Below are 17472 nucleotides of genomic sequence, written 5' to 3'. Positions count from 1 at the left end.
AGAAGTGAAATTTGGTACAGATTTCTTTCTTTTTTTTAATACTTTTATTTCTTCTGTATGTAAAGTAAACATTTTTATTTATTTATGTATGTATGTATGTATGAAGAAAATGTAGTATAAAACTATAGGACAAGATACGTCATAAATATCAGTGAACAAAAGCGTATTCCTGAAGCTTTGTAGAGTGTGATAGAATATGAAATGATGATAGTGCTAGGAGCAGCTCACACAAATAGATTGTGAAACATGCAATGCTACTGTGTTAAATGTGTGTGTGTGTGTGTGTGTGTGTGTGTGTGTGTGTGTGTGTGTGTGTGTGTGTGTGTGTGTGTGTGAACCCACTTCAAGGACATTCTACAATATTCTGGACAGCTGGGAGGTATGCGGAGCACAGCTAACATATCTTGCTTGGATGCCTAAAAATAATACATAAATGATAACTACTTCCACAGAGACAAAGCGCACTGTTCATACCACTTTTAAAAATGAATTTTAATGTGCAGTACAGAGTGCAGATACAACCTATTTCACCATTACACAAACTTAACTGTAACTCCTTAAAAAGTTCTGCAGTCTAAAACAATAAAACACCCAGTACAATACTGATTAGATTACAAAACTGAATGTGAATGCATTTATCATGTCATAGTTGATGCCGAGGAAAATATAGGGACAAATATATGAAAAAAGCCTGCCATGCTTCAGTACTTCTAGATCTATTCTAACACTGATGACCTAACATGATATCATGCTTGGGGGGTCGGGGTGGAATTTCAGAAAATCTAGAAGGTGCTGGATATATTCATATAAAAATATTTGTCATCATATACTATATATATATATATATATATATATATATATTAACATTTATTAAGTACTTTTTTGATTATGTGAAAAGAATGAATAAATGTGCTTACAAATGATTCTGATTATCAACTACTGGTGATTTCTGAATTATAAATTTTGGTTCATTAAGTATATGACTGTTGTTAATCAAAATCACTAATATATATTTTCAAGAAACATTGCTTCATATAATTCTAGAATGTATAATGATTGGCAACATGCAGAATGTGTTTAAGCGTAATAATATGTAAGTTTGCAGAATGTATTATTAAAGCAATAACCGATGACGTGGTGTGGTATATTGAAGATTTACCCATGGTTGGTGTGGTTTAATCACGAGGGCAAAGCCCAAGTGATTAAATAAAGCCAACTGTGGTTAAATTTCAATATACCACAACCATGGAGTCGGTTATTGCTATTATACAATGACATTATTTAAGAAAAAATACTTACTTTTCTTAAATAATGTCTTTGCATAATGGCGCATTACTGTTCTTCTGCTGGTTGTGGTACACTGCTTCCCTGTTTTGATGTACTGAGCATGCGTATGGGACATGCGTGCCATGCATACCCAGTACATCAATGCTTACAAACGGAAGCAACAGAGAAAAGAAAGTCTCCATTGCTCCATTTCTTTCTTTTTCTTTTTTATTTGTTTAAAAAATATATATTTTGAGGACTTTATACCAACAGAAAAAAGTCTGGGCGACCAGACCCTTTTTCCGTTGGTATATTGTGGGATTTACAATGGGCACGCTGGCCAATCAGCTTGCACATTTTGGAATATTAATGGGGGGGTCATTGTATAATTACAGTTTTAAAATTTGCCTCTAAATGAACAACATAACATGTATTTTTGACACATGGTTACAGACACAAGTAAAGCAGGATACTTGAATGGAAGGTCAGTGATGAATGTTTAGACTGCACTAATAAAACCTTTTCAGGTGAAAACGTGGTCTACTGTGGCCTTCTAAATAAAGCAGTTGCTTCAAAGCTTGTTTTTGGTACTGACTCTTCATTGTGTTGATATATATATTATTTCTTCCCCATTACCTTTAGGCCTTCAAACATTTTTTTCATTGGCAGCCATCAGTGTTTTTTGTGGGTTAACCCAATTCCCTGGTAGCTGATATCAGTACCTATGTCAATGTGGGGTGATCTATGCTCTCCCATCTCAAACACATTGCCCACAAGGGCTACTATCACTGGCTTTAAATGACAAGCCAACATACTCCAGTCCTGTTGCTACTGTTGTGACATAAACCTCACTTGCATGGGGCACCTTCGGTTGACTGAGATCATCATTTCCCTCTTGCCAGGAAGGGTGAAAAGTTTTAAGTCACCCAACCCCCATCCTCATCAGTTATTTTTTTAAAGCACTAGAGATGCTATTTATTTATTGACTTATTTATGTATGTAATCATTTGACAGGTTAGTTGAACTGGTCCTGAGATCCTTTTCAATCGTGACCTGGGTAGCTAGACTTGGGTCATTTTGATTATAATCAGGGCTTTATAAATATTTGTGCCACATAGCTGGGGGTATATCCATAAATCACTTATAAAGCACTGACTGAAACCCATATAATGGGAAATGTCAAACCAGTTTTGACTTTAGAATAGCACAGTGTATCTGTTTTAGAAGGCTGCATTTGGATGAATCATGTTTTGTCATCAAATCAGCGTCTATACAAGGTTATTTCTTGAAAGAGAAGATTTCAGATTTGTGGGTAAGAGAATAGTTATTTATAGAGTTTGAATACTCTGGGGCCACACAGTGGTAGAGAAAGCGGGAGGCTTTTTATCATTCCTGTTTTCTTCAAGACCGTGTAACCTCAGAATTAGGATATTCAAGTATATCGCCATGGAGGTCGCAATATTCTTTTGTGAAAGTATAAAGACTGAGAGATTTTGTTCTTCGCAGTCCTATCAACATTAGCGTTTGCATGCATGCATGCATGTATATATATATATATATATGTGTGTGTGTGTGTGTGTGTGTGTGTGTGTATGCAGCTTGGGTATGTCATATCCTTTTATACTTATTGTACGTTACGTAACATAAGGGACATTAATTTGCAACAAAGTAGCAAATTAGGCATTGGATTCAAAAACAGTTTCTGTATAACACAGAGCATTGCATTGAGCTTGTACAACTTCTGTTCACATAGGTCATTCTGAAAGTGGGTTTCATGGCTCATATTTATTATATACAAATAAAAAGTCACACAATCTTCCCTATAAAAGACTACCTTAGATATCTCTCCAGTGCTTAGTTATGGAAAGAGCTACTGGTTTTCTTGTTGAGGAACCTAGTCCTGCAACAACAAGTAACAATGTAGTAGGTACACATTATCCTTTCTTGGACTATTCGCTAGTAAAAGGTAGGAATTAAGGATCTATAAACATGGGTTTGTACTTTCCTACTGTTTCTGCAGTGAGGTTCGTGGACATGGACATCATGAGGCAATGTAGCAATTGTCTCATATGCACTAGAAGCCACCAAATTCTAAAGTAAACTGATATTGCATCTGAGACATTAAGTTACACAATGCCACTGGAGGTAAGGCTCTTACTTGACAACACAAACAACACCAAACAGGTTGTCAGTGACACACACTCTACACCCACTACATGTAATATTAACTGAACATAGTCCCACATATGCTGAGGCTTTTAAATGTAATCTTACAAAACCACAAAGGCCTTCTAGACATCAAGCCAAAAAAATATCCTCAGATACCTCTAGACCACTTTGGTAAGACAACACACACCAAGACACTCACACCATCATAACAAGGTATCCCAAATCTAAGCCCATAAGGCAAGCCATGGGAGGCTCTGTTGTGAAGCAGACAGATTTCCCACTTGCTAGGCTGGGCAAGGAGATAGTCACTGTCAGCTGCCTTTCAGGGTCCAGGATCCATCAGATCAAACATGCACTCAAGTCATTCCACCGCAAGTACCCATATGACTCTAGCATAGTCCATGCAGGTACTAGTGACTTGAGACTTACCTCCTTGAATTATATTAAGAAGGACATGATACAGTTCTCAGACTATGTGTCCCAGGCTGGTTTGAGCCTAGTTGTGAGCAATATTCTACTTTCTCCAAGATGATGCCACAGTAAAAACGGAAGATAATTGACTTTAATAATTGGATTTATTTTTGGTATCACTACAAGGTGGTACAATATTTATCTGCCTGGGAGGATATGGTAGACAGATCACACTAATTTGTCAGAATTGGTCTGCACCTGTCCTTTCTAGGTTTTTGAATATTGGCTAAAACCTTTTCAACCTCCATAGTGTCTTTTTTAGGCAGAGCCAATCTGATAAACCTACTAACATAGCTAAATAGACTCAAAATAATTTAAAGGTGGTACGGCTGAATGACACTAGTCTTAAAAAGGAAATTATCCTCGTCATAGAGAATACAGACATTGGTACAGCTACCAAGACTTGGTTTAAAGCTTAAAGCTACAGAGGGTACCCCAGAAGTGCAGGGCTACAATGCCCTCAACACACTGAGACCAGCTACTGCACAGGTAGGGTCTATAGGATGAGGAATGCAAAGTTACATCAGAGATGAACACACCTCAAGGCTTATCAGACAGTATGACAGACTTGAGGTTCTCCACATCTAACTTAGTATAAGTATATTCTCTTATCATTAGCATTGCAAGCAATAGGTCCCACTCTAGGATCTAGCAAGCTCATACCAAGTACCTGAATGTATTAGAGACACTTTTCACTCAACCTAACACAACACAATATTCATGGGTGACTTTAACTAACCTAGCATTAACTAGGAATCATACATAACTCAAACATATCGGCCCAGGAATTCCTAAAAAATACATGAGCTTGGCCTTGGCCTCACAAACATGGGGGTATGTTGTACACACCATAGTGTAAAGTCCTCACTGGTCAGGCAGGATCACAAAGCTATCACCTTTGAAATAAATATTAAGCTCAGGACCTCCTACTAAGAGGACATGATGTTGTAAGGTATTGTCAGCTGCATCAGGAGAAGTGAGACAGTGCATCGGTAGCATATGCCAGCGTGACTGGCTGAGATTTTGTAAATAATCTTATGTCATTTGACTGTCACATTAATCTGAGCAGATGCTTGTATTAAAATGTATTTGTAAAAGTTGCTTATGTTAAAAATGCTGCAACACAATCTTAACAGGGTTCTGAATGTGAACTGTGCTAGAATCAGGTGACTAGATGTGATATAATTCCATAACCAGCTGAAGGACAGAACTCTGGCAGCAGCAGTTTGTTTTTTTGTTTTTATTTGGAATCTGCTAGAAAAGATATATGTCACTTATCACAGTTCAGGAATAGTAGTTCAGTAATTGTTTGTACACTTCGTTGTGTATGGAGTATCTCATCTTGCCTTGTGGAAGTGAGCATCTCAGCAGTACATCTTGCATTGCAATTTTAAGTAAGTTAACTAGGGGCATTTTCTCTTTAGTTTATTTGGGAAAAGTACCATGAGATTAGTTTAGTATTACTTCTTTTTCTGCATGTGAGATTCTACCCAACTCTGTTATTTTATATTTCCTGTGACTGAAAAGTATGTTGTTTATTGTAAAGTATTCTTCTGTTTTCTATTTTATTATCAACTATTAAATATTTATATACCTTTTCATTGTGGCTGATCTTTTAGAGAATACTTTTAATATCTTGAGAGTACTTGTGCTTATTTTACTAACACTGTGGCCACTCCAATAAGTCTTACTGCTTTGGTCACACAATACCATTAATATCAGTATACTTTGACATAGTATAATTGGTTACCCTTGGTAAGAGCCTTAGAGTATCTGGCTGGTGACAGCAAGCTACATTATAGTCTAGACAGAGGAACACAGCTGGTGAATCTGTGCCAGTCTTTCCCAGGTGTGTGTGTGTGTGTGTGTGTGTGTGTGTGTGTGTGTGTGTTTGTGTGTGTCAGATACTTGGAATTGGGACACAGTGCTCCAAAGTTAGTCTTGTTTGGGATATGGAGATACAGAGAGTCCAGTCCCAGTAGTGTGTTCCCTGTGTGTTCTTGGGGGAAAATGTGTTTGATGCAGAGAGCTGCATTTGAGATTCTGTGCAACTCCATCCCTGTTTTTAGTGACTGCCTCTCAGCAGTGTCAGTGGTGAGGATTGGGGCTCCTTGATTACTGACACAGGGTAAAGGGGGGCATCACACTAACCAACAGTCTAGCAATATTCCAAGGCCTACTCTCAAACCTGGAGAACACAGCTGCTTCTGTGAGATTGTTCACAGAAACCCTGTACAATCATGTAAATAGCTGCATAGAGACAGCTGTACCTACCTAAAATAAACATAGGACAACTTCCAAAAATAAGCCACCCTAGTGGAATCCCATTATAAATACGTTTTTTTTAACAAAAGAAAGAAAAAAAGAAAATGATGTCCAAAAACAAGGTATGTCCACAACCTAAAGGCAGCATCCAACAATGTGCAGAACTAATGTTAATTGGAACCACCTATCTGGAGCCAGAGGCTATATCAGATTTGCTGGCTGACAATTTAGCTCAAGTTTTACCCTATCTTCCCCAGTCAAACCCCTTCCCAAAAAAAATACCCTCCATCATTTCTCTACCAACAGTTACTAGGAAGCAGGTCCTCATACCACTCTCTAAGGCCAAGAACACTGCTTTAGTAGGCCCTTATAATATCCCAGGATGCCTCCTGAATAGTATGAAATATGACGAGTCAGGTTCAATTGAATCTTTATTTAACCACAAACACCAGGACAGACTTCAAACCAAATGATTGAAAGACTGCAATAGTTATCCCTCTAAGGAAGTGTGGGGCTAGGGCCTTCCACTGACCTGGGGAAATACAGATTCATAAGTCTGTCTAGTCCCATATGCAAGGTCATGGAATTAATTTTCAGGGAGCTGACATAGGAAACCTACAGACACTGGCCCCTTCCCAGTTCCGTTTCAGAACTTAAGTTAGGGCATGGCATCCAGAGCCAAAGAGGTCATTGTTTTGCTGAACTCTGCTCTCATCAGACCAATCATCAGTTACAATGCACTCTTTACCATGGACCTAATCTTGCACTTGCAAGAGTTTGAGAGACCACAAAAGTTCCATAAAAAAGAATCCAGTGAGTAAACAACAAGTTTATGGGGACAATCTCAAAACTCTATCCCTGTACTAGATCTCCTACAGACTGCTGCATGTTGATCTATTGTTCCTAGCCTACAAGGGGGGGGGGTCTATATTACGTCCACAAAAACCCCTTTCAGTGAACGACTGTTTGCCTAATGATAACCAGCAAAATCTAACTCCCTCCCTCGAATTGCCATTACAGTAAATCTTTTCCTAGGGGGAAAAATGCTTGGTCAACCTAAAACCAGACAAAATTTAAAACCTTTCAAAGTGAGGGGCATTGCCCCCACACCTCTCAATGTGGGGGCTATGCCACCTGCCCCCAACACCCCCTTAACTAAATATACAAACTCTGGAATCACACTACAGTGGGGACAAGGGCAAATTCCTGATGATGGCAAAGCGTTTTTCCCCCCTAGGAAAAAATTCACTGAAATGGCTATTCATGAGAGCTAGGTTTCGCTGGTTAGCATTTGGAAAAGAGCCATGTGCTGAAAGGGGTTTTCACAGACATAACATAGACCCCCTACAAGGAATCCACTGATCGCAAACTGATGGATCTATTACAAATCAACAAAACAAATAGCAACTGAAATACCATTATCTAAGGACCTTAACCTTATCTACCACATAAACAGGACACATTGGAGGGACAGGTATATGTTTCAAAGATAACTCCTTCTCTGTAACAGGCTTCATAGGATTGTAGGATAATAGGAGGTTACTAGGCTATTGGCCCTGAGGTCCTTATAAGCCTAGCCAAGAGTTTATCCCATGTTTAGACAAGTCAGCACCCAGTGCCCCTGTCTAACAGGGACACAGGTGGAATCCCAGGGGTGTATTTTCTGTTTCCCATCCAGTTATCCAGGTTGCACTTAAAAAGGGATAATGAGGTGCTCTGCTTGACGTGGAGAGGGAGTCTATTCCACAGATGGGGGTATACCTCTCAACCTGGAAACATAAAAAATCTGGACTAGGCCCATGAAAAATAGGTTCAAATCTGTACGCTGATTAATGTAAAATTTGCATATATAATTATGTAACCCCATCCACTCCAGTGGAATTGTGGGATACCAACTTTCAAATGCAAACTGAAGAACAAACAACCAAAATATGGCACCAGAGTCCCCCTGCAGCCATTCCAAAGTCCATTACCTGGCTATTTCGCCCAATTTACCATAAACACTAATGTGTGAATGCATACTGCTTTACTTCTACAATGATTATTTGGATTTTATTTTTATATTTTATAGCACAATGCACAAACACTAACAGATATCTGCTAAACAAAGTAATACTGTCTCACAATGAAAATACACTTGGCATTAAAACTTCTCTGCCCTTGAAACTAACATTCATTGAAACATCATTGAAACCCACACCACATCCAAAGGAAATGCATCTGGCCAGAGGTGGATAAAGATTACTTTTGGGCTGTTTTCAAATTATAGGCCCCTTGCACACAAAACAAGAAACATACATATGTTTTTTATATGGGTTCCTATTAAGTCAGTGAAAACTTGAAATTGTGAACGCTGCTTAATCAAACTTGTTTCAGCGAAATGGCAAAATTCCAAAAGCACAGAACAGCGATTTATTTCTTAGGGAAAAAAATCATTAGGCTGTTTTCAGGACTTTGCCATTTCCTCCACTGTGGTGCGATTTCAGATTTGGTATATTTAATTAGGGAGGATGTGGAGGGCACAGCCCCCAACATCGGGGGTGTGGAGGGCTAAGCCCCCCACTTTATTTTGTGTTTTTTTTAATGGATTAGCATTTTTTTCTCTGGGAAAAAAATCGCTGATCTGTTTATTCGATATTTTGCCTTTTCATGGAATTTGAGTCGATTATATAGCTTATATAATATAGACCCTGTTGATACACCTTCCTGACTTTATTAAATTATATTCCTTGTATAATACAGCACACTTGTTAGACTTAAGTTAGAGCATATTTTAAATGTTTAGTTTAAACATTTTTCCAGTAGGCAATGAAACAAAATGCATGAACCAATAATGACAAAATTACCCAAGTCAGAACATTTCCATCATAAAAGTCTACTTACACACACACTATATATATATATATATATATATATATATATATATATATATATATATATATAGAATGATAGTAGGCATCTTGCACAGCTTCTTGCAATTCAATTATTTTCAATTTAATTTTTTTTTTGGGGGGGGACAAACAGCCAAAAACCAGGGACACATTTTAAACATTGCTTGTATAATTTTCAAAAGTTGCCAGAATAAAATGTTGTGTTACCACCATGCATTTCATTGCCAAGTCTTGAACTCAAGATCCTGTGCACTACAGTAAGAGTAACATACCACTATGCCAAATCAGCAGTTTCCTGAAAGACAGGAAGACTGAAACTTACATTGATATAATTTAGTGAATTCAGTTCTTACTTCTCACCATAACTCTCAACCTCCTAGCACAAAAAATCTGGACAAAGCCAGTAATGGAGGAATACAGAATTTAGTTCTCATTTCTCACCAAAGCTCTCAACATCTTAGCACAATAAACCTGGACAAAGCCGATAATGGGTGAATACAGCCCCAAAAACAGGGACAAATTTCAAATACTGATCTTATAAACTTAGAAAATTGCTAGAATAAAAGGTTTTGTGTTACCATTTATTTTCTGAAGAATATGAAGTCTGAAATTCAAATGCCTGTCATTATTTAGTGAATTTAATCCTTCAGTGATTTGCCACAAAAATCCAGAAAAAACACAGATTTAATGAGGAACAGAACAAAAATATGAGGCATAAATTCACAAGCGGTGGTGACTAGGGACTTTAGGTTCTTTTTACCTATACCCAAGGTACAGGGTTTGAGTCTGAGTACCTCTAGCCACCAGGTGTATTCACACACACACACACACACACACACACACACACACAACACACACACACAAACTCCAAAATACCTTAAACTCCCTCCGTTGCTGAACCAGAGAAATAACTTTGTTTACAAGCTAAACAAAATACACACACTAACAAAAATACTCTGTTCACCAAACTCCATTGCAGGAAAATGCTAACTCCAAAATACCTTAAACTCCTTTGCAAAACCAGAGAAATAACTCCATTCACGATCTATGTGCAGTACCCACACTTAGTAAAATAACTCCATTCACGAGCTAAAAGTATAAAATACCTGTACTCACTCTTAGATGTTTCCTTCCCATGCTTGCAGCAGCTGTTCCTTGAAGAAGCAATCAAGCAATCCTTCCTGCTCGCACTTGCAGAAAAGGTGAACTTCATTTAAACAGACAGTGAACCAGCTGGAAATGTGTGCATGTGAGTCCTGAGCTCATTTCTGACAGACTGATAGAGCTGATGTCATCTTGCACGTGATGACGTCAGCTCAAAAAGCGAAAGAAAAAAAAAAATGGAAAACATTGGAAATGAAGGGATGCCACTTGGGAATTGTGGCATCCCATTATTTGGACCCCAAAACTTGGTAAAAACCAAGTTATTCGGTACGGTTGGGAGGTATGGATGGGGGAGTCTCTGGGACACAAATCTGTTTCACCAAATCCTGTCACAGACCAGGTTGAGGTCATGTGTATGGGTTGCTCGAGTGGAGCTTGACTTGCGGATATGCAGTAGTCCCATCAAATCAGGTTCTGAGATTGCTTTGTATGCCAGACAGAGGTCACCTCTGAGGAGTCTGTATGAAACTGAGTAGAGGGACAGGGCGTTTGGTCTATCTGTGTAGGGTAAATGTTTGAGGCCTTGGATTCACCTGGTGAGGAACCTCTGTGATCTCTCCAGCTGCTGCATGAGGCTTTTCCCATCCGTGAGAAGGAAAACTCACCTCTAACCACATTTAAATGTAACTTGGACCAATGGATGATAATTCACAAATTGTTTCCTAGTTTGGCACCTATGTCCCATATAATGGACAGGGGCAGCCTGTGAACACTTGATTTCTATAAGGCTATATCATAAACATAAAATTCCTTGGGGTACTGATACATCAGAAATATTTTTGAAAATTTAAGGTAAGCTTGGCTAGGCCTAAATTGATAGCATAGTAACCATCTATGAACCTATAAGTTTGAGACAAAAATAGCCAACTGAGCAAAGGACAAATACAAAGCCTCTTTCAGTTATGTTTGTAATCTCAGGAGCACAATACAACAATGTGTTCAGCTGACTGTAAATTATGTTACTTACACAGGAGCAGAAGAAACAGCTAACCTACTAAACAATAAATTCAGCTGAGAATTTACCCCTTTTTCCTCCTATCTCACATGAAATATCTTAAATTGACTCATCACCATCAAGTATACAAGACCAAGTCCAGTAAGTGCTGTCAAAAGGAAAAAAAACTGCAACAGTGGGTCCTGGCAATATCCCATGACGTATCTTGAATAGCATGAATTGTGATTTTACCACAGTACTAGCAACACTTTTCAAACTTAGCCTCCATACAGGTTTTCTACCAAGTGAATGGAAGAGCAACAGTTATTCTCCTGCATAAGGTAGGACCTACCACAGACCCAGGCAGTTACAGACTCATATGGTATGACCAGCCTCACATGCAAAGACATGAAAAGAACTATTATGAAATTAATCAGTAAGGAGATATACAACCTCCAAACATTCATCCCATCTTAGTATGGATTTGACAAATGCAGGTGATGCTTATTCAGCTTGGTGGAGTTTTTTGAAAAGGTCACCAAAGCAATTGATGAAGGTAAAACAATACACACCACCTGCCTCAAACCGGTGAAGCATTTAGACAAAATCCCCTACTCAAGCATAATAAAAAGGATAATCAGCTAGGAATAAACCATTTTGTCACCCACTGGATTGCCAACTGGCTCACAGATAGGATGCAGTAGATCAAAATAGGGGAAGCTATCTCAACAAAAATACGAGTCCCTAGTGGAGTCCCCCCAAGGTTCAGTACAGGGACCACTTCTGTTTGGTATGTACTTCTCAGAAGTAAAAGCCATACCAAAGAACTTTGGCTAAGTTTGCAGATGGCTGCAAGCTAGGAGGAGTGACTGAATAACCAAAAGACTCAGCCATCCTACAGAAAGGCTTGACAATCCAAAAAACTGGTGCCAGACTCAAGACTAAAGCTAAATGTTGAAAAATGCATAATTGTCTCTTTTGAAATGTTGACTCCCTCGGGAACTATCACCTTGACAACATACCCCTAAGAGCTGTTACCAAAGTTTGTGATTTAGGAACTTAGACAGTGCCCTAACTTTTGACCAGCATATGCTCATTATGGTAATAAAGTCTTTACTCAGTTGTCATTAGGCCAGTCATTGAGAACATGAAACACATGGAATGTCCACAAAAATGCCTTATAAAAAAATGCAAGGCATAAACAATATGTTTTACATGGATCAGCTCAAAGCCATATCTATATATTTGGCTTGTCACAGACTGCTATGAGGTGACCTGCGTCTGGCATACAATCCATCCTCTGATTTATTACTGATGGATTTACTTCACCTCTGCAAGTAAAATTGTATCAGAAATACTTGCTCCAGAGACCCAAATCTCTTCTGAAACATTAACAGAATGATTTGGAGGTACAGGTATAGCACACAGTAGATACAATTGCTCTGGAACAGACTCCCTGTTCATGTAAAGCAAGGCTCTTCCCTGATCACACTGAAGTGTAACTTAGAACAGTGGATTGGAAATAGGAAATTTAAACCAGGATTTCACCCTGTATTACTAAGAGACAGAGGTGGCTCCTAAATGCTTTATCCCAATGCATTAGTCCCCTCCAACTATCTGTTTTAATCCAGTAATTATCAGTAGAGTAATGTATAAATATAGATCTTGGAATTGATTAGGGGAATCTAAGCTCCAATGGTATGAGTTCATTTTATGCACTAAATGGGATAATTGGCTATGTTAAAATGTCCCGCAGAAGCAGTTAAGCTATGAACCTGTTAACCTATAGGTGGCATTGTAACTACAAGTAATTTTGAAAAAAAATGTTGATACATCAGCTGCTGCTGCCTCTTTGGCAAGTACAGATGAATAAATTGACAGGACACAACCTCAGCCTCCCTAAATCACCTCTAGTAACTAGTGGCACCTGAATTTTCACTTTAGCATTGTGGACTCTGCTACATCAGAATGCATTTTCTGCAACTTCTCTGTATGGTAAGGATATGTCAGGTCTTTAGGTGAGTGGGGAGCCTTCGTTCATCCTCTTAGAAGCTGTCCTTATATTTTATAATCTAGTCTCCTTTGTTTTGTCTAGTTGAAATGCAAACAAAAAAAGTGCAATGCCTGTTTTGCCTAAAATTTGTATAATTGAATTAAAAATGAAAATAAAATATACATTACATATCTTTATTTCTTTTCATGTTTGTTATACTTCTATTTGTAATTAGAAAATATATGTGTATATTATTTTCTTAGCATAGTATGCTCCCTTAAAACTTGAAAAACTCAACTACTTATAAAGACTTATGCAATGTATCAAGATGTGACTTTATCATGCTTAACGTGGGTAGCACAGCGGTTTAGCAGCATGTATAGTTGCATCCCTGGAATTGGCTCTCTGTTTTGGTTCATTCCTAGTGCACCTTCTTTGTAGAGTCGGTATGTCATACATGATGCCATGTTTGTTTTTGCTGTGTGATCAACTTCCCTCCCATATCCAGAAAAAGTCTTGTGGGAAAACCACAATTTGCAATCCTCCAAGTTAACCATAGTGTGTTCATGCAGAGTGTGTGTGTGTGTGTGTGTGTGTGTGTGTGTGTGTGTGTGTGTGTGTGTGTATGTGTCTAAAATTAGGATTCCTTCACAGCCTTTCATACACAGTGTACAGGGATATGTTCAATCTGCCTTGAAAGCCTATAATAGATTAAGCAGGTTATTTGAGAATGAACAAATGAATGAATGAAAAATCATACCTTCAGACATTCTATTGTTTTGATTATATGCAGCACCCTGTAATGTACTGTTACTTAAGTGTTGCTATCAGAAATATGATTACATTTTCACAGTACATAAATAACTATACACCTGCAAATGTTGTACTTACTTCCACAAGAGCATTCTTAACAACTTTTCCAATATCCAATCTCCATTCAGGAATATCCGGGTTGTGAATGTCCAGATTTGGAGAAAATGATAGTGGATGTGACAGAAAATGTTCTGAAAAATAATGTTTTAGAAGACATGTTGATTAATTAACACATATAAATATAATGTACAAATTATTATACAATTCCTAAAGGCAACATTTAGAATAAAGACTTATTTCAACAGATACATTTCTAAAAAATATTTTTGTACTTTTTTAAATGCTATTGCTGCCATTTTGCTCAAACTGATAAACTCATAAAATGTACAGATCAAAGACCAAATAGGATGCAATATGCTGATTAGTAATAACAATGGTTGCACTGATTTCATATTTCTCACATTTTACATTTTTGGTTATCTTGTCAGGAATACTAATGCAAATTTTAGAATAAGTAATGTAAAATAACACATATAAGCATAGTCACATTTATCTTTAAATTAACTTAAGTAGTAGTCTTACAAAATAAAAACTGTACACTATCTAAACTGTAATCGGTGACAGCTCAGTGTTTTCACCAAAATAAACAAATAACTCAGGAGATTAATAAAATCCCCCAAAGCCAAGTTAGAGGCTAAAATAGCTACCCAAGTCAAAGACAATCAGAAGATATTTTTTAGTTATGTTCATAAATAATCTCAAAAGCAAAATGCAGATTTGCTGAGCTGATTGTGAATGTTACCTACATTGAAGCTAAAGATACAGCAAACATACTGGCTAATAAATTTAGCCCTAACTTTACTCGTGTCTCCCGTGTCTGTGTTTCAAGATATACCTGAAACTGGTTTATATCCAGCTATCACACAAGATCAAGTCCTAAATGTGCTTTCAAAAGTTAAAATACTGCATCACTGGGTCCTGGCAATATCTCTGCATGCACCTTAAATAGCATGCAGCATGACTTCTGTTTTTTGTTTTTACATTTATACACATTCATTTACTGTTTTTTGCTCCTTTTTGCTTTACATTTGTGTCTTAAATAGCATGAAGCATGACCACGACTTAGCCTCATCACTAACAATATTGTCCAATTTCTGTCTCCAAATGGGTTTTGTATTTTAAGCAAATGATGAACAGCTACAGTCATTCCCCTGTATAAGGGCAGACCTTGGCACAGATCCATAAGTCTGACCAGCCTTATATGCAAAGCCATGGAAAGATATATCAGGGAACTAATCATTCAGGACATAAGGAGCCTCCAAACACTGGGCCCATTTCAGTTTGAATTTGTCTAGGGCAGGTCATGCTTACTCAATGTGGTGGACTTTTTTGAAAAAGCCACCAAAAGCAATGGATGTAGGCAAAGCAGTACACACCTCATACCTTGACCTGGCCAAAGCATTTGATACAATTCCGCACTCAGGCATAGTAGAAAAGCTAAACAAACTGGGAATAAACCCCTATGTCTCCTTCTGGATTGCCAACTGGCTCACAAACAGGACATAGGAAATCAAAATATGGGAAATTGCCTCCACAAAGAACCAGTCACCATTGGAGTCTCCCAATGTTCTGTGCTAGGACCTCTCCAGTTCATCATCTACTTTTCTGAAATAAAAGCCAATACCAAAGGGCTTTGGCTGAACAAGTTTGAAGATGACTACAAGTTAGGAGCAGTCATTGAATCCCCAAAATGACTTAATTATCTTGCAGGAAGGTTTGTTTCAAATAAATAACTGGTGTCAAAATAATGGACTGAAACTAAATTTAAAAAAAATGCATTGTTTTATTTTTTGGGAAGTAATCTACTCAAGGAAACACCACATTAACAATACACCCTTAAGATCTGATCCAGTTATTTAGGATTTGGGAACTGAACGGTGACCTAACTTTTGACCAATATGTCCATTGTAAGAATGTCCTTTTATATTGCAAAGCTTATAAGCAAAGGGACTGTGTCTAGACCTAGTGATGTCATTGCCCCCCTTTGCTCACCCATCCTTAGTCCATTCACTGAATATGATGCCTCCCTTGGCATGTATCTGTCCAGACACATGCAACATTTGGAACACCCACAATGACACCTTACTAAAAAGATACAAGACCTAAACAGCATGCCCTACATGGACCAACTCAAAACCCTGTCACTGCACTTGGTATCCTACATACTGCTAAGAGGTAACCTCTGTTTGGCATACAAAGCATCCTTCAACCCAATACTGATAGATTTACTAAACATCATCAAGTCGAATGTCATCAGAAACACTTGGTCTAGGGATCTAAACCTCTTTTATGACATCAACAAAACAAAGGATACTGCTGCTCTGGATCAGACCCACTATCCACATGCAACAAAGTTCGTCCCTGTCCATATTCAAGTCCAACTTGGATCTTAGAATGGGAAACAGGTAATTTACCCTAGGACTGTTCTGTGTACTAATATTGGACAACAGGCAGCTTCTAAATGCTTTATCCCATGCATGGTATAATAATTGATTAGACTGTAGTATACTCTAATTAACTATAGACAAATGAAATGAGATTGGAATGAAAACCTGTATCTGTTAATTACCCAAATGTGTGCTGAACAGATTCCAGTCTCTCCTTCATGGACCAAGTATTTTGTACTTCTCAGAATGAATTCTGCAAACATTGTAGTTTGGTTAATAAGGCTTTATTACATGTTCACAATATCTGAATAATGTCTTCATTAACAGTGTGAAGATTGGAGGAAGATGGGCAAAGGCTGCCAGCCTAGTCAAACAGAATTTGATACATAATTCTATCTAATGTATAAATAAATGTAAAATATAGGCTTGTGTTTTTAAATGAAAGAAAACATTGTAAAATGTGAACTTCAAGATTGTTGCAACATTGCCATCTGCTGTAAGGAAAACCAAGCCAAGCATTTCAAATGTGTCTTTTGAAGTTGAAAAGATCTTATGAATCGCTTTGATGTTTTACAAGTCGGCTCCAGTGAGTCTGGATGAAGGTTTCATGCACATTGTTTTAAGGTTAATGTTTAGGGTCAGAATTTACATGTGGGAGGTGCTTTATTGATCTGGTTTCTGCTAGAGTGTATATGTGAAGTGCATTTTATTGTTGTAGTCTCCTGAGCAGGTGTTAGCTTGCAAAATAATGCAGCTTGTGGCCTGGGAACTCCAGACCAAATGTAAACATGATGTAATTTGGGAGGGCCTTAGAGAGCTGTTGGTTAGTGTTTTAAAAACTATTGTTCAGTGAGAGACTGGAAGCATTTTGATCTTGGATATCTAACCTAGCACTGCTTATGCTTTATGTATGCAAGTAGGATTATAGGACTGTGATTTCTCTTAGGAATAGTTCAACTAAGAAGAAAGTTAGACTAAGTATTTTTCTTTGAAATCAGATCTTTCCTATGATATTGTTTTAAGTTTCTGTGTGATCTCTAAACTTGAGTAGCATTGTAC

General features: G+C 37.8%; 1 protein-coding gene across 1 annotated transcript in view; it reads right to left on the bottom strand.

The window, feature by feature from the left end:
• Window positions 1-17472, bottom strand: part of LOC122788639 (VPS10 domain-containing receptor SorCS1-like) — a 1297464-nt gene that overhangs the window by 348577 nt on the left and 931415 nt on the right. Inside the window, exon 18 of the mRNA XM_044055539.1 lies at window positions 14045-14157. Coding sequence (XP_043911474.1) covers window positions 14045-14157 — 113 coding nt within the window. The remainder of the gene's footprint in view (window positions 1-14044; window positions 14158-17472) is intronic.

Source organism: Protopterus annectens, chromosome 14.part0 (genome assembly GCF_019279795.1).
Source record: "Protopterus annectens isolate FY-2018-M chromosome 14.part0, PAN1.0, whole genome shotgun sequence".
Lineage (NCBI taxonomy): Eukaryota > Metazoa > Chordata > Ceratodontiformes > Protopteridae > Protopterus > Protopterus annectens.
This window is presented reverse-complemented; position numbering and strand designations above follow the sequence as displayed.